This window comes from Zophobas morio, unplaced genomic scaffold (assembly GCF_036711695.1).
Source record: "Zophobas morio isolate AGI-343-1 ecotype UQ-CSIRO unplaced genomic scaffold, CSIRO_AGI_Zmor_V1 ptg000006l, whole genome shotgun sequence".
In the NCBI taxonomy this organism is placed as follows: Eukaryota; Metazoa; Arthropoda; class Insecta; order Coleoptera; family Tenebrionidae; genus Zophobas; species Zophobas morio.
Genome location: NW_026972111.1, coordinates 5,761,956 through 5,785,087, shown reverse-complemented (window position 1 = coordinate 5,785,087; position 23,132 = coordinate 5,761,956). Strand labels below are relative to the sequence as shown.

Here is a 23,132-nt window from a genome sequence, read left to right as displayed (position 1 = left end):
TGGATTTCTCAATAATGGGGCGGAGCCTAATTGCAAATCGATACTTCCTTATACAAATTTTCCCATTTAAACATGTTTTAAATTTCATGTTGTGAAAAGAAGTTCACACGTCTTAAAATAAAAAGACAAAATGTAAGCCCGCCCACCCACCCTATCTCGATTGTGATGATTTTTTCATTCGTTTTCAGATCAAGGGGAGGGGCTTAATGGCAAAATCCATATTTGTCTACAAGAATTTACCATTTTGAACGTGTCTTACGTTTCTAAGAATAAAAAAATCATCACAATTGCGATAGGGTGGGTGGGCGGGGCTTATATTTTGCCTTTTTTTCGTAATATGCATAGCCATCTTTTCACAACAAGAAACTTAAAACATCGTTAAAATAGTACATTTTTGGAAAGAGATATGGATTTCTCAATAATGGGGCGGAGTCTAATTGCAAATCGATACTTCCTTACACAAATTTTCCCATTTAAACATGTTTTAAATTTCATGTTGTGAAAAGAAGTTCACACATCTTAAAACAAAAAGACAAAATGTTAGCCCGCCCACCCACCCTATCTCGATTGTGATGATTTTTTCATTCGTTGTCAGATCAAGGGGCGGGGCTTAATGGCAAAATCCATATTTGTCTACAAGAATTTACCATTTTAGACGTGTCTTGAGTTTCTAAGAATAACAAAATCATCACAATTGCGATAGGGTGGGTGGGCGGGGCTTATATTTTGCCTTTTTCTCGTAATATACATAGCCATCTTTTCACAACAAGAAACTTAAAACATCGTTAAAATAGTACATTTTTGGAAAGAGATATGGATTTCTCAATAATGGGGTGGAGCCTAATTGCAAATCGATACTTCCTTATACAAATTTTCCCTTTTAAACATGTTTTAAATTTCATGTTGTGAAAAGAAGTGCACACATCTTAAAACAAAAAGACAAAATATAAGCCCGCCCACCCACCCTATCTCAATTGTGATGATTTTTTAAATACTTAGAAGCACGTTTAAATTGGTAAATTTTTGTAAGGGAGAATGGATTTTGCAATTAGGCTCTGCCTCTCGGTCTGCCAACGAATGAAAAAATGAAACTTCATTATTATTTAGGTCAGGTCAGATATAGGTGGAGTTTAATTGTTGGTCTTAATTTTGGCTTAATATACATAGAATTCTTTGATTTACACGATACACAAAAACATGTCTTACATAGTAATTTCTTGCAGAGAAATAAGGATTTTGCAGTTAAGCTCCGCCTTCTTGGCTCATGACCAATAAAAAAAATCATCACAATTGAGATGGGGCGGGTGGGTGGGGCTTATATTTGCCTTTTTATTTCTTAACATACATAGCCATTTTTTCACAACAAGAAACTTAAAACATGGTTAAAATGGTACACTTTTGCGCGAAAATGTGGATTTTGCAATAGCTCGGTCTATCCACCCCCCCTTCATTTCAGTGATTACTCTTAACATTGCTCAGTCATTTACTAAAATCAGTCATATCTTAACAAATACTAGCCCCGCCCACCCACCCTCTATTTTCTTAGAGAGTATGTGATTTGCCACAATCAGTCTTTTCTTAGCAAGTACTAGGCCCGCCCACCCGCCCTCTATTTTCTTAGAGTATATCATTTGGCAAATTCAGTCTTATCTTACCAAGTATTAGCCTCACCCACCCGCCATTAATTTTCTTAGAGGGTATATGATTTGCCAAAATCAGTCTTATCTTAGCACGTACTAACCCCGCCCACCCGCGCTGTTCTCATTCTAACGATTTTATTTCTGTTAAGTATAAGATCCACCTTTAATTCTGACTAGATAAAATTAATCAATGAAATAGAGGGGGTGAGTGGGCGGGGTTAATTATATATTCTTTTGTAGTAGCTTATCAAAACTCCCATACTTAAGACAACAATTGTGGATTGTTGGAAATAACAAGCACCATCATGGAGCACAACATATTTGTGTTTGCACTTATGCTTTTCCCATCTTGTCTGGCACAAAACACCCTCAACTCACATGAAGAAATCATAGAATTCATAAATTCCAATCAATCATCGTGGACTGCTGGAGTGAATTTCGCCGGCAAAGACCTAAGAGATCTTTTACCATTATTCGATGGTGTTCGTGGGCTTCATCCTGATCTTAATTTTACGATACCTCAGATGAAACACAACTTGGAAAACATTACACTTCCTAGTAGTTTTGATGCTAGAAGTAACTGGCCTCAGTGCGCTGATATTATAGGAAACATTCTAAACCAAGGACTATGCGGTTCCTGTTGGGTAAACTTTCCAACTTTGTATTTTGTATTTTGATTATGGATAATTTCAGGCATTCGCTACAACGGAGGTTATGTCGGACCGACTCTGTATACAAAGCAACGGAACAGTCAAAATGCAGTTATCAGCTGAAGACGTTGTTTCATGTTGTTCCACCTGTGGGGATAAGTGCCAAGGAGGTTATCCCTCTACAGCTTTTCAATACTGGGATACGCACGGCGTTGTCTCTGGAGGAGATTATTTATCAAATTCTGTATTTTCGTGAAGGTTTATGTTTTTTTTTATTACTATTTCGTATTTTAGGGCTGCAAACCGTACGGGTCATCCGAATTTGACAACGGTGTAGCAGCGGAATGTCATCAGGCATGTTCAAACCCTTCCTACAAAACTTCTCACAACTCAGACAAGCATTGTGGCGCAAATTTTTACCAAGTGGACGGACAAGAGTCCCAAATTCAAGCTGAAATTTACGCCAAAGGAGCAGTTTCGGTTGTTTTTACGGTCTATGAAGACTTTCCATATTATCAAACAGGTAAATATTGCATGGTAGTGCTCTTGCAATCCACAACTTCAATAATTTTAGGTGTCTATTATCATATCTATGGTGCAGCTTTAGGTCTGCATGCAGTTAAAATCATAGGATGGGGGACCGAGAATGGACATCCGTATTGGTTGGTCGCTAATTCGTGGGGAAAAAGTTGGGGAGGATTAGGTGGATTTTTTAAAATTTTGAGACGTTTGCATCAATGTGGTATTGAAAAGCAAGTCCTTGGGGCCGATTCAAGGGTTTGTTTCCCAAATCCAGAAGACGATGTGACACGTTCATGGAGTACTGTAGTGTTGTCGACGGTTTCAATTGTATTTCTTTTAATTGTATTGGTTTTTTGTATTTGTTCTGAAAAATTTCGTAGTATTATGTTTGACAGTCGCATTCAGCATATTTGGATGAATTATCTGGAAAATTTTAATTGTGCCAGTTTGTTCAAGCCTTCTTCTGAGAATACTGTATATGAACCATTAAAGTACTGAATATAATTGTAAACATGTGTTTTTTTTACACAGACGTGCATAAAAAGAAGTCTTTTTTGTCATTTAAAGATGCTAACTCGATAAAGAACTGCGCACTCAGCTTCCGCTACGTGTTTCTGTTTTATTTAACCTCAATTTCATTTAAATATTCATTTTCTATGACTCTGATATTAAACTACAACTGAACATGTGTCAAAGTTCCAAAAAAAGCAATAAACAACACTTAAATTCTCCATACACTCTCGTGAAATTTTAAACAGCAAAGAATTCTTATCTTCTTAAGATTGAACAGCTGACAGTTTATATGATGGAAGCATTAAGCATATTTACAAAACAAAAAACTGGCAAATATTTATAAAAATAAAAAATGATCTCGCGTGAAATAAAACTTGTGCAGACAAAAAGTTACGTGAGATTAGGAACTGCAGTGCATGAAAATTTGCGTTCAATTTAAATTATACAACAAAGAAAGTGACTGAGGCTAAAATTGTGAGATATTTTATGTCCATTCGAGTTATTAATTTGTTCAATAAGATTTTACAGTTCAAACATGTGCGCGGTTTGAAAACACAATTTCAACATGGCCGCTGCCAGAACAATGAATTTACCGGATGTTAAATTATGCCACACTTTATCAACGATTCAAACAAAGAGTTAATATTATGTTAAATGATGCCTTGATCCAAGTGACTGTTTACTTAAAACCATCAGTTTTGAGAGCTTATATCGTGAACTGTCCCCAGCTTATCTCAAACAAAACACTTGATAAATAAACACAAAATGTATCAGGCGTTGCGAGAAAAGCTTCTCGGTGATGTGATATGATGTTAATAACTGCCTAAGGGGAGAAATTTTTTTAATCATGGCAAGTGCTTTATCTGAACAGATTCCTGACTGTTAAATTGTGTTAGCACTAGTTAACGATAAAACTCCTAGCATGAACTGTGAATTTATAAACAACACGTAGCGTCGGTTGAAAGTTCACTTATTTCCGCTTGGAAAAACCGCAAGAATTAGCTACGCATGTTGGGGCAACTGTGGCGTCGTCGTCGTTACAATTAATTTTCGTTAAACAAACTCTCTCTCTTTTTTATTAACTACCAAACCAACTAAACTTAACTCACCACGTGGTTTTCACTCACAACAACAAACCAAGAGTGACCCGCTCACAGCTCTAGCCACCAAATCAAGTTCTCCCATTGTTGTGTTAATAAATGCGTACTATTACAAGTGTGTTTCTACATTTTTCACCTGTCACTTGTCAATGCTAATCTGCATTCCCGGCCGTACATGTCGGTACATTAGGACACTACATCATTCCCCCTTTTTTTAACAAAATGAAAAGATACAAAATTATAATTAGCAAACAAAATCTTTGGTCCACGGAGGCGGTTGCCTTTGTCTCGCGGAACGCCTCTCCGTTGGTTCTTGTCGTTCTTGTTGGATATCTTCCACTGAAGGCTGGATTGGGTTTTCTCCTTCTCGTTTCTTTTTGTAGGACTTCACACGGGATGTGTTCCTGTGTACTTTACGCCCATCAGGTGTTTCGATAGTCACGGAGTTGCCCAGTTTATTCGTCACTCTACCAGGTTGCGGGAGATACGGTGTCTCTAGTTTGTCGGAAATAACGTCTCTTCTCAGTAGTACTTCATCTCCGATTTCAACTTCAGACGGCCAGCTTCGTCTGTGCGTGTCAGCATATGATTTGCTCGCTTCCTTCTTCTCCAAGTCTTGATCTCGCACCTCGGTGTCGGTAATTGGCTTGAAGAAATTGTTCTGGTAACTAGGTACGAGTAGTTTATCTCGGAGTTCCCTCCCGAACATGAGATATGCTGGTGTTTTCCCCGTTACGCAATGTGGTGTCGTGTGGTACGACAAGTATTGTCTTAAGGCTCTGATGATGTTTTCTCCTGAAGCTTGCGCTATTAGAAGTCTTTTCAGCAAGGATTTATTTTGTCTCTCGACTTCTCCGTTTGCTTGAGGCCATTTCGGGGTATTTATTCTCAGCGTGATGCCGTTTTGCAAACAGTAGTCCCGGAATTCAGTGCTTGTAAAATGAGTTCCATTATCTGCAGTGATGTGTTCTGGGAGGCCAAATCTTGAAAATATTTCCTCCAATTCTTCAATGGTCTTCTGTGCAGTGATGGATTTCATGACTCTTGCTTCGTAGAAGCGGCTATAATAGTCTATAACGAGAAAAATGTATGTATCTCCTTGAAGTGGTCCTTAGGAAGTCCATTGCAACCATTTTCCAGGGACCTCCCGGGAGTCTCGTCATGGTCAGTGGTTCTGGTGGTTGCGCAGCGCTCACTAGCTGGCATCCGTGGCAATGCTTGCAGAATGTCTCGACGTCTTTTTCCATGCCAAACCACCAAACTTTAGTTCTCAGTCGTTGCTTCATTTTGACGATTCCCTGATGACCTTCATGGGTTAATTTTAAGACTTTGCCGTAATGAAGGCGGAATTAATATTCTTGTGGCTCTAAGAACAACGTCGTCAATGATACATAGTTCTGTTTTGATCAGTTCGTATTTTTGCAGTCTCACTGGATATTTATCTTCTCGGATCGCATCTCTAAGGTCTTGCATCTCCGTGGATTTTTCTCGGATCTCTTCAATGGTCATTGAATATGGAACTGCTTCCTTCGCGACCCATCGGACGTGATATTCATCATGGGCGATGTTTGATTTTGTATTCGTGTCAGTTAGCCTGGACAATGGGTCTGCAATATTTTTCTTGCCTGGTTGGTATACAACGTTGAAGTTATAACCCATAAGCCTCATGACCCATCTTTCTACTCGTGCACAAGGCTTTGATCTGGGCGAGAATATGAATTCTAACGGCTTGTGGTCTGTAATTATATTAAATTCAGCGCCGTATACGTACAGGTGAAATCTTTCACATGCCCATACTAGACTTAGGGCCTCTTTTTCAGTTTGGCTGTACTTCTTTTCTGCATCTGTTAAGGGTCGACTTGCGTATTCGATGATCTTCTCCTCCCCATTCTGCCTTTGGACCAGAACTGCACCTAAGCCATACGGACTTGCATCAGCTATGATCGTTGATTTACAACGTGGATCGAAGAATCCCAGGGTTTTACTCTTCATTAGTTCCCCTTTCAGTCGTTCAAACGCCTTGTTTTGTTCTTTTCTCTATTGGAACTGTACGTCTTTTCTAATCAGTTTTCTAAACGGAGCAGTTAACGCTGAGTATTCAGATATAAACTTACTGCAAAATCCTACCAAGCCCAAGAAACTGCTTAGCTCGGTTTTTGTCTTCGGAGCCCGAAAGTTTTTGATTGTTTCGATTCGGTTTCTTAGCGGTCGTACACCTTCTTCGCTGATCTCATGGCCCATAAATTCTAATTTCTTCTGTGCTATCTTGCACTTGTCCTTGTTCACTGTTATGCCAGAATTCTCAAGTCGTTTGAGTAGTTCGAGTAAATTTCTATTATGTTCTTTTAGGGTTTTCCCATGGACCAAGAAGTCATCTACATATATTTCTACACCGTGTAGGTCTTCAGCAAGTTGTTCCATGATGCGTTGGAATATCTCGGGTGCACAGTTTATGCCAAAAAATAGTCTCTTGAATGGTAAAGCCCATCGCATGTAGCGAATGTTGTGATTTCTCTGCTACTCTCTTCTAATTCGATTTAATGAAAAGCTGATTTTAAGTCAATTTCTGAAAACCATTTGCTTCCATTTAAGCTCAGAATTAAATCGTTGATCGTTGGAATTGGATGACGTTCTCGGATTATGGCTTCGTTTGCTGCCCTCATGTCGACACACATGCGTAGTTCTTCGTTTTTCTTTGTTGTACAAACTACTGGTGATACCCATCGCGCCGGTTCGTTGACCTTCTCAATTATATCGCTTTCTATTAGCTCCCTCAGTTTTTCCTTTACCAAAGGTCGTAGCTGGAACGGTATTCTTCTGCCAGTCTGTGCCAACGGTGGAATTTTTTCATCAATAGCGATTTTCAAGGAGTAATCATGGAGTTTCCCGATTCCTTCGCCCATAGCGTTAGGAAATTTTTTGCTTAGCGATTCGATGGAAGGGACCTCTATGCTGCTGACGTTTCGTAGCGGGAGTCCTGTCCGCAGGATGCCCAACGTCCTAGCAGTGCTCTTTCCGATTATTGGTGTAGCCTTGACATCAACGACGTAGAACTTGATCGAGTCTAGCTTCCTTCCATTTTCTAGTTCTACGGTGGTGTGGAACGTACCCAATGTCTTCAATGGTGTTTGTCCCCCATACGAGTATAATTTCTTCGTGTCTGGCTCCCCACAGGTGCCTTTTATCTTACTTGCTTTCAGGTTTTCCCAACTCTTCTTGTCTATTACGTTGCATGTTGCACCTGAATCGATAAGAAATCTTGCCTTGACCCCTCCGACTAAAACTTGAATACTGTCTAGGTCGCTGTCTTCGTCTTGTACTTGAAAAGCATACTCACTGTCTTCCGGATCTCCAGTTTCGACGTTTCGGATTCTTTTCCCTTGTTCAGTCGTTTTCTTCTTTGTTCTGCAGCATTTATCCAGATGTCCTATCAGCCCACATTTGTTGCATGTTTTATTCCTTGCAGGACACTTCTCATCACTCGCTCTGTGACCTTCCCCGTCGCATCTGTAACATTTGAACGCTTTGGGTGGACGCTTTCTTTTCTACTCTTCGGATGTCTTGACTTCCGGCTTCCATTGGCCCGGCTTGCTTCTCGGGGGCTCGAAGATTCTTCCCAGCGCCTTGGCTCGATCTACGGTTAAACTGTCGCCTTCCTTTAGCAGTTGCCTTCGCAGGTCATTTGAAGTGCATTTCTCGATTAGTTGGTCGATGATCATGTCGTCTGCGTTGTTTCTGAAGTTGCAGTTGGCACTCTGCGCCTTTAAGCGGGTGACGAACTGGATAATGGTTTCGCCTTCTTTCTGGCTTAATGACCGAAACACGTGCCTTTCGTACGTATAGTTCTTTTTTGGCTGAAAAATTGCGGTTAGTGTTGTTTTGCAGATATCATACATCCTCCGTTTTCGCTTCTGGAAGCGTATACCAGACCTCTTGTACACCTTCCCCGGCATGGTGCCCGTTTTCTTTTTTCATTTTGAATCACACTTGCCTCCAGAAATAGCTCGAACGATCGTAGCCATCGGTCCCATTTCTGTGCTGTTTCCGATTCCTCCCCCGTCGGGCCGAACGGTGAGAAACACCAAAAATTTATACAAAAAAAAAAAATGAGCGAGAATGACCTTACTGATCTTCGTGAAAATTTATTTTTTTAGATTTGTATTTGTGCAGTGCAGCAAGGTTTCGATGAATTTATCAACAGGTTCATGACATTCTGAATTTTTTAATTCAGTTTTATATCTTGATGTTTTTTGAAAATTTCACACTAAATTTTGTACTGCAAAATTAGCGGAAAGTTTGGTATTGTTTTTCAGCGATCTTCCGTGAAAACTGTCGACTTCCAAACTCCATGTTGCATAATTTCTGCAAAATCCGTACCAGAATCAGATACAGTGAAACCTCTCCACAATGGACATCCATGGAAATCTCAAATTGTCCAGTGTGGAGAGGTGTCTAATGTCAAGCGGTTCAAAACATTAATTAACATTAAACCACATACATGCATTTTATTCAATATTTTATGATTTATTGCTACATATATATTATTTCTTGCAATTTGCGTTTCAGCAACGGCGATTTTTTCTGAAATTTCAGTTTTGTTACTAATACTTAAAAGTTTTTTTTCCTCAGCGGCCAGGTTACACATTTTTTTAAACGTTAACGTTCAACGAATAATGTTTTCTAAGTTCATTCGCGCTCGACAAACAAAACTACCCCAGCTTTGCGATTTGGGAAAAGCCCATATTTATTATGAGTGGTGTGGGTTGAAGAGAATCTGTTACCGAGAATCTGTTGGCGTAATTTTTAATTTTATTGTACGGTCTAATCTCTGGACCGCCTTACCTCTTATCTGTCCGTTGTGACGAGGTAATTTTAGGTAACAAATAATGTATTTTGTCATTTCAATCAGAACCAAAGTATGACTGTACTAGATCAGTGAATTCAGAAAAAAAAGCTCTGTTCAAAAATTCATTAATTATAGGCTAATTTTAAATTGTCCACAGCCTACATTATGATTTATTTAACCATTTGATGTTTACTTGATTTTACTTCGGGGCTTCTTCTTTACAGAGTCAAAGAAATGATAAGTATTATCATTAATTGGAGTTGCATGTTTATTTTCACGGAGTTATTTTCGAAGAGGAAAATCTCTGGTTCGCCAAGATTTAGGTGGCTCTTAATCCCCAAAGAAAGCTCCATATTTGCTTCAGTTTTATTTGCAGAGGCCCGAACAAATGATTTTTGGAAATTGGTTTGTGTTATTTCGACATTTCTGTAACTGAAGAAAATCTCGGTGATACATTTGTCGGGAAAACCAGGATGACCGCGTAGAGATAACATGTTTATATATTTTAATGATAAGTGGTTAGTAAATAATATAGATTCCGCATATTCTTGGTACTGTGTACTTCAAGCGGTAAGTGTTTATACTTTATCTGAGCTTTTTTGGTTATAATTTGATAAAATTCGAAATTTTCTTGGATTTGTAATTAATAAAACTAATTTATTAATTCATCAATTATCTGAAATCAATTAAAAAAACCATTAACGTGCAAACAAACTTAAAAGTAGAATCTCACTTTTTAACCAAGGGTTATTAAATACATTTCTGCGATGACGTCATTAGCTTTTTGCCCCGGGTGAACAAATAAATTTTAATTGTTGTTCTATAATCAATAATCAGTGTTAGTAAAATTTGTTCTCACATATATAATAATTTTCAAATAACTCCCGTAAATCTAAAAATTTCGTGAAAGAATGTACACTGTTTCAGAGGGCAAGACTTTAAAAACATGTTTGCCGACTCAGCAATAATTGTTAAATTTATTGATAGTTCTTTAAAGGAGCTCTTTTTCGCGGTCGGTTTTTACATATACTATAGTTGTTTTTGCCGAGAGTCCGAAAATATGGACCTATATATACACTTTGTTTGGAAAAAACGAAGTGGTACTGCCCTTCTTTATAGTTTTGATTTTTCCAATGAACAGGATATTGACGCAGTTCTCTTTTTGTTCCCCACGGTTTTATTTTGCTTTCTGTTAATAGGTTTATATGGAGACAAAAATTTTAATGGAAAACGTAAGATAAATTTGCCTTTCTTCTCCTTCTAAAACTTATGATGTCATCTCAAATTATATGAGTTATACATAGTGATGTTCTTGACTCAACTACACAGAGTTTTCTTTTAGTAAATAAGGTATCAAAACTCTTCCCATACTTAAGACAACAAGTGTGGATTATTGAAAATAACAAGCATCATCATGGAGCATAACGTATTTGTGTGTGCACTTATGCTTTTCTCATCTTGTTTGGCACAAAACACTCTCAACTCACATGAAGAAATCATAGAATTCATAAATTCCAATCAATCATCGTGGACTGCCGGAGTGAATTTAGCCGGCAAAGACCTAAAAGATCTTTTACCACTATTCAATGGTGTTCGTGGACTTCATCCTGATCTTAATTTTACGATACCTCAGATGAAACACAACTTGGAAAACATTACACTTCCTAGTAGTTTTGATGCTAGAAGCATCTGGCCTCAGTGCGCCGATATTATAGGAAACATTCTAAACCAAGGACACTGCGGTTCGTGTTGGGTAAATTTTCCAACTTTGTATTTTTGCTTTTGATTGTGGATAATTTCAGGCATTCGCTACAACGGAGGTTATGTCGGACAGACTCTGTATACAAAGCAGCGGAAAAGTTAAAATGCAGTTATCAGCTGAAGACGTTGTTTCATGTTGTTCCACCTGTGGGTATCAGTGCCAAGGAGGTTATCCCTCTACAGCTTTTCAATACTGGGACACGTATGGCGTTGTTTCTGGAGGAGATTATTTATCAAATTCTGTATTATCGTGGAAGTTTATGGGTTTTTTAATTATTATTTCGTATTTTAGGGTTGCAAACCGTATGGGTCATCCGAATTTAACAACGGTGTAGCACCGGAATGTCAACAGGCATGTTCAAACCCTTCCTACAAAACTCCTTACAACTCAGACAAGCATTTTGGTTCAAATTATTACCAAGTGAGCGGACAAGAGTCGCAAATTCAAGCTGAAATATACACCAAAGGAGCAGTTTCGGTTGTTTTTACGGTCTATGAAGACTTTCCATATTATCAAACAGGTAAATATTGCATGGTAGTGCTCTTGCAATCCACAACTGCAATAATTTTAGGTATCTATTTTCATATCTATGGTGTAGCTTTAGGTCTGCATGCAGTTAAAATCATAGGATGGGGGACCGAGTTTGGATTTCCTTATTGGTTAGTCGCTAATTCGTGGGGAAAAAGTTGGGGAGGATTAGGTGGATATTTTAAAATTTTGAGAGGTTACAATCATTGTGGTATTGAAGAGCAAGTACTTGGGGCCGATTCAAGGGTTTATTCCCCAAATCCAGAAGATTTAAACAACAACGATATTACCATAGGTACTACACCTTCTTCGGGTGTGAAACTTTCAGAGCGGGTTCTGTTGTTTTTGTTGGGATTATTTTTTCTGTTTACTGTTTTTTGTTTTTGTATTCGTTCTGAAAATATTTTTAGTAACATTTTATACAGTTGCATTCGGCATATGCGGATGAAATATTTGGAAGAAAAGCGCATTATTGTAAACTGATAGTTAATTGTCCTAGTTTTTCAGGTCTTTTTTGTGTATATTTTATATGTAACATTAAAATAGTGAATATAATTGTAAACATGTATTTTTTTTACACAGACTTGCATAAAAAGAAGTCTTTTTCGTTATTTAAAGATGCCAAGTTGTGTGAAAATGTTAAGCAATTCATACTTGTGAAAACAAACAAATAAATCTTACTTAGTTTAATAATAATTATTTAACGAACGAGGTAGTTAATGATGAAAATTCACAAAAAAATATGTTTATGTGAGTTAAAGGAAAAAAAGTTTTTAATTGTAAATGTGTAATGTATCATTTCACTTTATTTTGAACAGAATTTTCAGTATAGCCTTTCGTGAAAGCTGTCCACTTCCAACTTCTATGTCGCTTAATTTCTGCAAAATTTGCACCAGAATCAGATAATAGTGAGCAAAACACCGCCGAAAACGATGTCCACTAGACAAACGCGGGAGGTATTTCACAATGTATTTTCGAAAATGTATTGGTTCTGTTTTATATTGGTTTTAGAATATTAATAAAACCAGCTTCTACAATTATTTGTTTATTCTAATCTCTTACGTATCTAACAACATTCTCTAAGCCTACTTCTATAACACCCCCCTTCTTAATTCTAATACTTAACAATTAGTACAAAATATAGTCTTTAAATCGCGAGGGTGTTCTTCGTTTTCTCTGACTAAACTTTGCTTTGATACATCTATAAATTTGTCATCATCATTGTCGTCACAGTTAATAATAGGAACGTATTCGTTAAGAGAATCCCTTAAATGTATACTATTTCTTCTCAACAATTGGCCTTTCCTATCTTTTACAATATATGACCTAGGTTCATTACATTTCTTTACAATTTTTGCCGACTCCCATTTACCTTCCTTTTGTAAGGTAACATTTTGATTGTTCACAAAATTAGGTTTAGCTTTTGTAGTCCTGTCATAGTAGTATTTTGTCTGTTGTTGTTTGGTGTGTAATTTCTTGATTACATTGTTTGGATCAACTGTGTTAAATTCTAAAGTACTTTGAGGAACTGGCAGTTTGGTTTTGATGTTTCGATTAAAAACTAATTCTGCAGGAGATAGACCTACACCAACAATTTTTGTCGATCTGTAAGACATTAAACCTGTTGTTAACTCACAGCTCTTTTTTAAAAGTGACTTGGCTATTTTTACCCCACTTTCTGCAAAGCCATTACTTCTAGGATAATGTGGACTACTTGTTGTTATTTTAAACCCATACTCATCCGAAAATTTTTTGAAACTATAAGAAAAATATGGCATATTATCAGCTATCAGTAAATCCGGTATTCCAAAGTTAGCAAAAAATTTTTTAAACTGCTTTATCAATTCAACTGAGTTTTTCTCTCTAATTGGAACTACATCAAGCCATTTAGAGTAATAGTCAAAAATTATTAAATAATTATTCTTTGCATATTCACATATGTCTGAACCTATTTTAGAAAATGGTCTACCCGGTAAAGGATGACTTATCAATGACTAGTTCTTTTGCATTTGATGAACGATTTGATTCACAAATTTTACAACTTTTAATAAATGTGATAATCTCTTTATCATAATTTGGCCAGTATAATGCTTCTTTTGCTCGACTTAAAGTTTTATTAACACCGAAATGACTTTCATGAAGTAAATTCAACATACTTCTACGTAAACTTGGTGGTACTAACAACCTATTTTTAAACAAAATTATTCCGTCAACAATAGTCAAGTCTAACACTGTGATAAAATTTTAAAATTTTGGAATTGTCATCAATATCATGTATTTTATTGGGCCATTCAGTTAAACAATATTCTTTTACTTTATTTAGAACAGGATCTGCTTGAGTTTCCTTTTGAACTGTTACTTTTTTATTCTCTGAAATGTTTACAATTGCATGTATGTTATGTACTACTTCAAGCATCGATTCATCATCTTCCACTGGATCATTTAAATAATTTCTGGACAACAAATCAGCAACATGTAAAAATTTTCCTGGCATATACTCACATTTTATATCATACCGTACCAATTTTAATTTAATTCTTTGCAACCTAGGAGAAATGATGTCAGCAATTTTTTTATTCATTATGGAAACCAGTGGCTTATGATCAGTACAGATTGTTACTTGCTTGCCATATATATAATTATGAAATTTTTTTAGTGCAAACGCCATAGCCAAAAACTCTTTTTCAATTTGAGCATAATTTTGCTCTACTGTTGTCATACTACGTGATGCAAACGAGACTGGTCTTCCTTCTTGCAACAAGCAACAACCTAAACCACTCTTAGAAGCATCTGTATGTATCGTTATTTCTTTTTTATCATCAAAATTTGCCAGCACAGGTGCTACAGTAAGCATATTTTTGATTTGATCATAAATATTTTGATGTAGTTCAGTCCATGAAAAAATTACATTATTTTTTAATAAATTTCGCAATGGATCTGTAATTTCTGACAAATCAGGCAAAAAGTTTCGAAAATAATTAAACATGCCTAATACCTTTTGTAAATCTTTTTTATTTTTGGGTTCTTTTAATTGAATTATTGATTTAATCCTATCTGGATCTGGTTGCATGCCATCTTTTGAAAATAAATGACCTAAATATTTAACTTGACTTTTTCTATATTGTACTTTACTTTGATTAAATTTAATATTTAACTTTATGGCTCTATCAATAACTTTATTGAGTATTGCATCATGTTCTTCTTCAGTCTCTCCTGCAATTAATAAGTCATCAATATATACAGTAACTCCCTCAATGTCTCCAAAATTGTTTGTATTTAATTTTTGAAATTACTCTGGTGCTGTTTTCAGACCAAAGGGTAACCTGTTGAATTGATAATACCCAAACGGACTACTGAATGTACAAATCTGTTGTGATTTATCATCAAGTTGCACGTGATAAAAACCATCTTTAAGATCTAGTACAGTATAGCGAACTTTATTTTTCAATTTTGCAGTTATTTCCTCCATTGTTGGCATAAGGCAATACTCCCTTTCGATATTTTTATTTATATCAGCTGGATCTAGACAAATTCTTAAACTACCATTCGGTTTTTCAACAATAACCAAATTGCTAGCCCATTCAACTGGTCTATTAACTTTACTTATTATACCTTTTTGCTCTAAATCATTTAAAGTCAATTTTAATTTATTTTTAATTGAAATTGGGACTCTTCTAGGTGGTCTGTTAAGAGGGATCGCATTTTTTCTTAACAATATTTATGTACACCTCCAAATTTACCTGATCCCACAAACAAATCTTTATTTTCATCAAGAAAATTTTCTTCAGTTAATGTTTTTAAATTATTTACTCTCTTGACGAGACCTAACTGAATGCACGCATTTAATCCCAACAAAGGTTGATTATTATTATTACACACATAGAAACTAATCGAGTGTCGTTTACCTCTAACAGTACAGTCCAAGTCAATAAATCCTAAAGGCTTAATTTTATATCCTCCCCATGACTCTAACAACATTTTTGTGTCCCTGACTATCTTATTCATACACTTGAGTTGCCTCACTAACTTTTCTGGAATTGTGTTAACCTCCGCCCCAGTATCTAATTTCATTTTCACAACAGAACCGTACAATTTTACATCTTCATACCACGCTTTACCAACAGTGTTAACACCCGAACAATATTTCTTAATGCCTTCCACCATAAGCGTTGCTTCTGAACCACTAGCAGTGAATTCGTCATTCTTAACTTCTCTAACTTCCTTAACTCTACAACAAATTTTAAAGTGATTCATTTTACCACACCGGTGACACTTCTTTCCAAAGGCAGGACAATTACGAACACAATGCTTTGTTTTACACCTGGTACACAAAAATCTCGTTACTGTTTCTTGTTTCTTCTGACTATCGTCTTGCTGTTTCTTCTTATAAGTTTCTGAACTTGGATTCTTCTTCTGGAGTACTTCCACAGCTTTCGCTCCTTCTGTCTGCACTGTCTGTATATAGCCCTTGGCTGCTTCATTTGTTCTACACATGGTGACCACATCTGCCAGGGTGACACTTCCTTTAATAATTAACTTTTGCTGTACTTCTTTGTCAGATATTCCAAAGATTATCCTATCTCGTAGCATTTCTTCGGAGTCTTTGAATTCACATCTCTTAACTGCAGTCCTCAAATCATTCACAAAATGATCGAAAGATTCACCACATTCTTGTAAAACAAGAATCTTTCATAAACTATGCTTTTCCTAGGATTAACATACTTCATAAACTATTCCACGACCGTTTTATATACTTTCTTCTGTGCGCCTGTCACCTCAAAGTTACTGTATATTTTAATACCCTCTTCTCCCAACACATTAAGGAGTATGGCAATTTTTACTGGATCCTCTTTTAGGCTTCCACCACTTGCCAGCATATAAACTTCAAATTGACGTATAAATTTTGTGAAATTTTCCTGCACATTTCCTTCAAAACTAAACTTTCTCGGCGGTTTGATATCCATTTTCTTCAACTATAATTATTCGTTCATCAAACTACTGCACCGACTGCGCCATGTTTTATATTGGTTTTAGAATATTAATAAAACCAGCTTCTACAATTATTTGTTTAATCTAATCTCTTACGTATCTAACAACATTCTCTAAGCCTACTTCTATAACAGGTTCCAACTGGCTGCGTTGAACATCTATTGTGCAGAGAATGAAAAATCATCAGTTATGAGGAGTATGAATTTCATGCTAATCGTTCCAAGTTTCATCCAGAAAAATAATACTTCTATCCTCTTCCCTGAATTCCACTATTTCACAAAGGTACTTATACTGACAGTCACTTATTGCTTTTGATTCTTTCATCACATGCCTTTTATCCAATGTTTTATTATCAAATCCAATTTTTCCTAGAAATGTTCGAATTGTTTCAAGACAACCCTGCAATCCAGTAAACTCTGCAATTTTTCCATATTTATTTCCTGAGAAAAATTTAGATAGTACAAATAAAAGTATATAATTCTGTTTTTTGACGTTCATCACATTTGCACTGAATTATCTAAGGTGATTCATCTACAACAGTTTTGTTCGTAAAAATTGTTTCAAAATGAGTTCTCGTTTTGGGCAAAATTCTGGGCAAGTTATACACTCCAGTGAATACAATGAGTCCAGAGATTCTGCATGGAAACAATTTCAACAATTTTGCGATGAAAGAAAATATACTGTGAACAAGGAAACTATCGTATCCGAATTGGCTCTAATTCTAAAAGATCGAAACAAAATCTCGACCAGAGAACTGACAAAAATTGACCAAACTACGCTTTTAACATTTCGCCAAAAGTGGAGACTCCACCCGGCGTCAGGGGGCCAAACAAAGAAAAATCAATGTTGTTTTGAAAAGAAGTGTCTTCTCGTTCTCTCTCGAACCATACCAGCAAACCGCTCAAATCGCCGTCGATTCACGTATTCTTCATCAAAATTCCCTCATTTACATTATAAAACAAATCTATCGAACAGCTCTTTAGAGTGGCCACTGGCTCGTGACTTAACTAGGATAGCCAGCCATAGATCTCGATCCCATCAAACCTTCTTTTACCTGTGACTCGGTTTTCCCCCAGGTGGTATGGCAAACTTCACTCCACTTGTGGTATCCGAATTTCCAACCTTTTCTTTTATCAAAACATCTGTACTAATTTACAAAGCGAGGAAATCGTATCACTCAATTTTGATAAGGGGATTTCTCGAACAAAGCCTTTCTCTGCCTCTGTGCCCATCCATCATGGTCGCTATTACACTGTGCCGTTTTCTTGAAATTCAACAAAAAGAGCTAGGTATGCTTGAAAGCAATTTACTTTCTAACGACTCCCTCGGAAAAGATTGAACATGTGGTACCATAAGCTTAACTCGAGTGTCCAGTGCCACATGGGGAGAGAACGGGATATAGCGAGATGGGACAAAAGGAACTATATGGACCTGTTTGTTGGAATTTTCAGGGAAGGTCCGGAAGATGTGATTTCTGAGGGGTCGTTAAGAAGAACAAAGTTAAATTCTTATTTAGACGCTTATCAACAAGTACTTAATCTTTCTAACGAAATAAATATAAAGACGGTTCTGGAAACCAACCACAAAAAGGAGGTTATTCTGGTACTTTTATGGGAATTAAGCTCAATAGTAGGCAGCTGAATATTAACCAGGAACTAATGGCACTCTTAAAGTGATTAACTCTGTTTCTAAATATCTTTAGAAATAATTTAAAAGTTCGTCTTTTCTTAAAATGCTCTAGCTACTCCAAAAATGAGTGCAACCTGTAAATTGCAATATTTTTTTGTTTGATTGATCGTTATTTTATTACATTTATCCTTAAGAAGACGGTGTTGTGGGGGTCAAATGTCAATTTCCGCACATGCTCTTTCTCCAAACTTTGAATTTTTTGAGAACTTTGACCTTTTTGTCGGTCTGTCTGTCTGTCTTTGGCACCATACCTCCCAAATGGATGAACCGAAATCAATGCGGTTTCTTTTGTTTGAAAGCCGGTTGAATCGGGAAGGTTCGTACGAAGGTGGTTTGATGAATAAAGAAGAAAAAGCAGTAACTGCATTTGTAAACTTCAAGAAAGCTTCCCATAGATAATGTTTCGACAATGTCAAGACCAGAAATCATTGACAATAAAGTTCATAATAGTGTTTTGGTCAATAGATGAATGAAGGTGCGTGAGTTAGCCAAAGCTGGAGGCATCTCAACTGAAAGAGTTCATTTTGTTAATGCCCAAAGCAATGGTGGAGGAATTAGCTCTCTTAACCAGTTTCAGACTTTTTAAAGGTTATTTTTTTGTCGAACATTTTAGATAAACTCTAAACGCTCTAAATTGAAATCGCCGTTTGGGCTATACATACTGTTTAGACAACATCTATGGACAACACTGACAATTGAAAAAATTTACAACTCGATTCTGACATGTCATGATAACGCGATTAGTGTCAGCTGAATTATTATAATCTAAGCTTCTTCTTTAATTTCTTGCATTCGAGTAGAATAAAAAATAATTGATGATGCTTTGGACCCATGAGGCTCGCCACAAAGCCTCGTCCAACAACATATCTACTTCAGTTGTCTGAAATATTGTAATTTCATTTTGTAAATTTCGTTTATGAACTCTTCGTTTGAAGTTTGCAATATTTAACCGAATTTGCTATGAAGGATTTTGATAGGCAGATCATTTTTGTTATTAGTTCGAGTCAAAGCAATCACATAATTTCAGTTAAGACATTGGAAAAAACGAAGGGAGATGTAAAATCAGTAACGTGCAACTACGATATTATACGTTTTAAAAGAACGCATTTTGGGTAAATAAAATTTCGTTATACTAAAAATAATGCTGAGCTGATAGAACTTCCGGAGGAATGTGCGATATGAAGCTTATTTTCTAGGAGAAATATTACTAATTTGTGTAGATTTTTTCTCCTTTTAGGTGGTTTCAAGATACAAACTACCTTTTAATCTTATATTTGCTTCAGTTTTATCTGTAGAGGTTCGAGCAAGTAATTTTTGCAAATTGGTTTGAATAGAAATAATGTATAGTCTTGGCAAATACAAGTGGCATACCTAACTTTAAACTCTAAACCTGACTTTAATTTTTATTCAATATACCTCCTTTGAACAACGTGATACTCAAACACATGTCTTACATGGTAATTTATTGTTGAGAAATAAGGACTTTCCAATTAAGCTCTGCTCTCTTGGCTCGCATTGAATAAAAAAAATCATCAAATCTGCATTAGGGGGTGTGGGCGGGGCTTATATTTTGCCTTTTTTTTCTTAATATAGGTAGTTACCTTTTCACAACAAAAATTTAAGTCATGTTTAAAATGGTTAATTTTTGTTGGAAAATTCAGATTTTGCAGTTACGTTTAGCCTCATCCATATCTGCGCCGAGCTGAATAGTGACGACGTTTTGATCCGTTGTCAGACGAGGAACGGAGCGTGATTGCAAAATTCACATTTACCTACAAAAATGTATCGATTTAAACATGTTTTAAGTTTCTTGTTGTGAAAAAATGACTACATATATTAAGAAAAAAAAGACAAAATATAAAAATAGAAATTGATCATTTAAAATGGAATTGAGGTAAATAACACCGAAATACGTGGCAGAAGCGGAATGCGCGGTTCCTAGTCGAGATGGCCGGATTTCCCGCGTTTTTCAAAAACACAATGTAGAGTTCTATTTTGTTAGACGATGATCACAGCCAAGATCAAATTTTTGAATTTTCAGGGGCTTTCAATTTTTTTTTCACATGTCAATTTGAGGCGGGATATTTGGGTTATCACACCGTTTTTGATTTAATCTCATTCGTGGAATATCCAAAATCAATTTCAACAATTTAAACTCCGACTTATTTGGTACAAATTGGAAGCTATGTATGGCATGGCATGGCAGAGAATCATAGAAGTCTTTCTTCGGCCTATCCATCTGCCAGGAAAAGTTTCATTTAAGTACTGTCGCACTTGACGTTCAAAATGGGGTGGAGGACCGTCTTGTTGAAACCAAATGGTATCTGCTGGTAACTCCGGATTTTGGTAATTGGGAAACAATTCTGTAATATAAATAAAAGTATTCTCTTAGCACACAAAGGAATCCGTAAAAAATGTATCTGAATCATTTATTTATAGCCTAATTTTAAACTGACCACAGTCTACATTACGATTTATTTAACCACTTGGTGTCTGTGACATTTAGGTATTTGATTTTACTTCGGGACTCCTACTTTACAGAGTTAAAGCAATAATACAATAGTTATAGTTTGGCTTGAGTGTTAGGTATCTAAATAAAAGTTCGTTATACTAAAGATAATATACAGAACTGATACGGCTTCCGTGGGGAGATAAGAAGTTTATTTTCGCGGAGTTATTTTCGAAGAGGAAAATCACTTATTCATGCAATTTTAGGCGGCTTTTAATCCACGAAAAGAGCTCCATATTTACTTCAGTTTTATTTGCAGAGGCCTGAGCAAGTAATTTTTGGAAATTGGTTTGTTTTTTTCGACATTTCTCTAACCGAAAAATGTCCCGGTGATTTGTTTGTCGGGAAAGACTAAGATGATCGCGTCGAGATAACATTTTTGTATACTTTTATTATGATAAGTAGTTAGTAAATAATACAAATTTCGCATGTTCTTGGTACTGTGCACTTCGAGCGGTAAGTGTTTATACCTTATCAGAGCTTTTGTGGTTATAGTTAGTTAAAGTTTGAAACCTTATTGGATCGGTAAAGTTGCAGGGATAGTTAATTTAAGAATTGCTAAAATATAATATAAACTTTTTTTCGGAATATGCAAATATTGGAAAACGAAGAATTAAGTCTCTAAGTTTTTATTTGTCCAATGAGCCCGAAAATGACACATTTCCATTTTTTGTTTCCCGCGGATTTATTTTACTTCCGGTTAATAGGTATTTTATCAAGGGAGACAAATTTTGAAGGAAAACGCAAAACGAGATTTTCCTTGTTTCTCCTCCAAAAATTTTATGATGTCATCTCATGGTTTGATTAGTAATTCTCACTTGAATGATACATAATGACATGTTCTGGACCCAACTACACACAGTTTTCTTTTGTCTTGTAGTAGCTTGTGAAAACTCTTCCCATACTTAGACAACAATTTTGGATTCCTATTGAAAATAAAAGTACCATCATGGAGAACATCGTATTTGCACTTATGCTTTTCCCATCTTGTTTGGCACTACAAGCCCTCAACTCACATGAAGAAATTATAGACTCCATAAATTCCAATCAGTCATCGTGGACTGCTGGTGTGAATTTCGGTGGCAAAGATGTGCAAGATCTTTTACCACTATTCAGTGGTGTGCGTGGGCTTCATCCTGATCTTAATTTTACGATACCTCAGGTGAACCACAACTTGGGAAAAATTACACTTCCTAGTAGTTTTGATGCTAGAAGTAACTGGCCTCAGTGCGCCGATATTACAGGAAACATTCTAGACCAAGGAAACTGCAGCTCCTGTTGGGTAAATTTTCCAACTTTGTATTTTTTCTTTTGATTATGGATAACTTCAGGCATTCGCTACAACGGAGGTTATGTCGGACAGACTCTGTATACAAAGCAACGGAAAAGTCAAAATGCAGTTATCTGCTGAAGACGTTGTTTCATGTTGTTCCACCTGTGGGTATCAGTGCCGAGGAGGTTATCCTGCTAGCGTTTTTCAATACTGGGACACATACGGCGTTGTCTCTGGAGGAGATTATTTATCAAATTCTGTATAATTGTGTAAGTTTATGGGTTTTGTTCTTATTGTTTCGTATTTTAGGGTTGTAAACCATATGGGTCATCCGAATTTAACAACAGTGTAGTGGCGGAATGTCAGCTGGAATGTTCTAACCCTTCCTACAAAACTCCGTACAACTCAGACAAACATTTTGGCGCAAATTTTTACGAAGTGAGCGCAGAAGAGTCCCAAATTCGAGCTGAAATTTACGCCAAAGGAGCAGTTTCGGTTGTTTTTACGGTCTATCAAGACTTTTCATATTATCAAACAGGTAAATATTGCATGTTCGTGCTCTTGCAATTCACAAATGCAATAATTTTAGGTGTCTACTATCATACTTATGGTGCAATGCTAGGTCTACATGCAGTTAAAATTATAGGATGGGGGACCGAGGATAGACTTCCGTATTGGTTGGTCGCTAATTCGTGGGGAAAAAGTTGGGGAGGATTAGGTGGATTTTTTAAAATTTTGAGAGGTGTCAATGAATGTGGCATTGAAGATCAAGTACTTGGGGCCGATTCAAGGGTTTATTCTCCAAATCCAGAAGATTTAAACAACAACCATACTACCATAGGTACTACACATTTTTCGGATGTGAAACTTTCAGAGCGGGTTCTGTTGTTTTCGTTGTTGTTATTTTTTCTTTTTACTGGATTTTGTTTTTGTATTTGTTCTGAAAACATTTTTAGTAACATTTTATATAGTTGCATTCGGCATATGCGGATGAAATATTTTGAAAAAAAGCGCATTATTGTAACCTGATACTTAATTGTCCCCGTTTTTTCAGGTCTTTTTTGTGTATATTTTATATGAAACATTAAAATAGTGAGTATATAATTGTAAA

General features: G+C 36.2%; 5 protein-coding genes across 7 annotated transcripts; 3 read left to right on the top strand and 2 right to left on the bottom strand.

Moving 5' to 3' along the window:
- Nucleotides 1–1,906: 1,906 nt before the first annotated feature.
- On the top strand, nucleotides 1,907–3,249 carry LOC135123770 (cathepsin B-like cysteine proteinase 4). The gene is made up of 5 exons (XM_064048648.1): nucleotides 1,907–2,284; nucleotides 2,334–2,534; nucleotides 2,585–2,813; nucleotides 2,865–3,160; nucleotides 3,208–3,249. The coding sequence occupies exons 1-5, from the start codon at nucleotides 1,946–1,948 to the stop codon at nucleotides 3,247–3,249; spliced, it is 1,107 nt and encodes a 368-aa protein (XP_063904718.1). The 5' UTR covers nucleotides 1,907–1,945.
- Nucleotides 3,250–4,669: 1,420 nt separating this feature from the next.
- On the bottom strand, nucleotides 4,670–5,711 carry LOC135123769 (uncharacterized protein K02A2.6-like). The gene is made up of 2 exons (XM_064048647.1): nucleotides 5,570–5,711; nucleotides 4,670–5,496 (listed from the first exon to the last, which is right to left on the bottom strand). Exons 1-2 carry the CDS (start codon nucleotides 5,709–5,711, stop codon nucleotides 4,670–4,672), a joined length of 969 nt encoding a protein of 322 aa, XP_063904717.1.
- A 1,251-nt stretch (nucleotides 5,712–6,962) lies between these two features.
- Nucleotides 6,963–8,378, bottom strand: LOC135123768 (uncharacterized protein K02A2.6-like). The gene is made up of 2 exons (XM_064048646.1): nucleotides 7,975–8,378; nucleotides 6,963–7,932 (listed from the first exon to the last, which is right to left on the bottom strand). Exons 1-2 carry the CDS (start codon nucleotides 8,376–8,378, stop codon nucleotides 6,963–6,965), a joined length of 1,374 nt encoding a protein of 457 aa, XP_063904716.1.
- Nucleotides 8,379–9,795: 1,417 nt separating this feature from the next.
- On the top strand, nucleotides 9,796–12,598 carry LOC135123415 (cathepsin B-like cysteine proteinase 4). 2 transcript variants are annotated; one of them, XM_064048048.1, is made up of 5 exons: nucleotides 9,796–9,841; nucleotides 10,614–11,024; nucleotides 11,074–11,274; nucleotides 11,325–11,553; nucleotides 11,632–12,598. In XM_064048048.1, exons 2-5 carry the CDS (start codon nucleotides 10,686–10,688, stop codon nucleotides 12,042–12,044), a joined length of 1,182 nt encoding a protein of 393 aa, XP_063904118.1. In that variant the 5' UTR covers nucleotides 9,796–9,841; nucleotides 10,614–10,685; the 3' UTR covers nucleotides 12,045–12,598. The 2 variants fall into 2 exon arrangements, with proteins under 2 accessions (XP_063904118.1, XP_063904117.1); XM_064048047.1 differs by having other exon boundaries at nucleotides 11,605–12,598.
- An 8,523-nt stretch (nucleotides 12,599–21,121) lies between these two features.
- On the top strand, nucleotides 21,122–23,132 carry LOC135123018 (cathepsin B-like cysteine proteinase 4). Of its 2 annotated transcripts, none has more exons than XM_064047512.1 (5): nucleotides 21,122–21,204; nucleotides 21,629–22,030; nucleotides 22,080–22,280; nucleotides 22,331–22,559; nucleotides 22,611–23,132. In XM_064047512.1, exons 2-5 carry the CDS (start codon nucleotides 21,698–21,700, stop codon nucleotides 23,048–23,050), a joined length of 1,203 nt encoding a protein of 400 aa, XP_063903582.1. In that variant the 5' UTR covers nucleotides 21,122–21,204; nucleotides 21,629–21,697; the 3' UTR covers nucleotides 23,051–23,132. The 2 variants fall into 2 exon arrangements, with proteins under 2 accessions (XP_063903582.1, XP_063903583.1); XM_064047513.1 differs by lacking the exon at nucleotides 21,122–21,204 and adding an exon at nucleotides 21,239–21,273.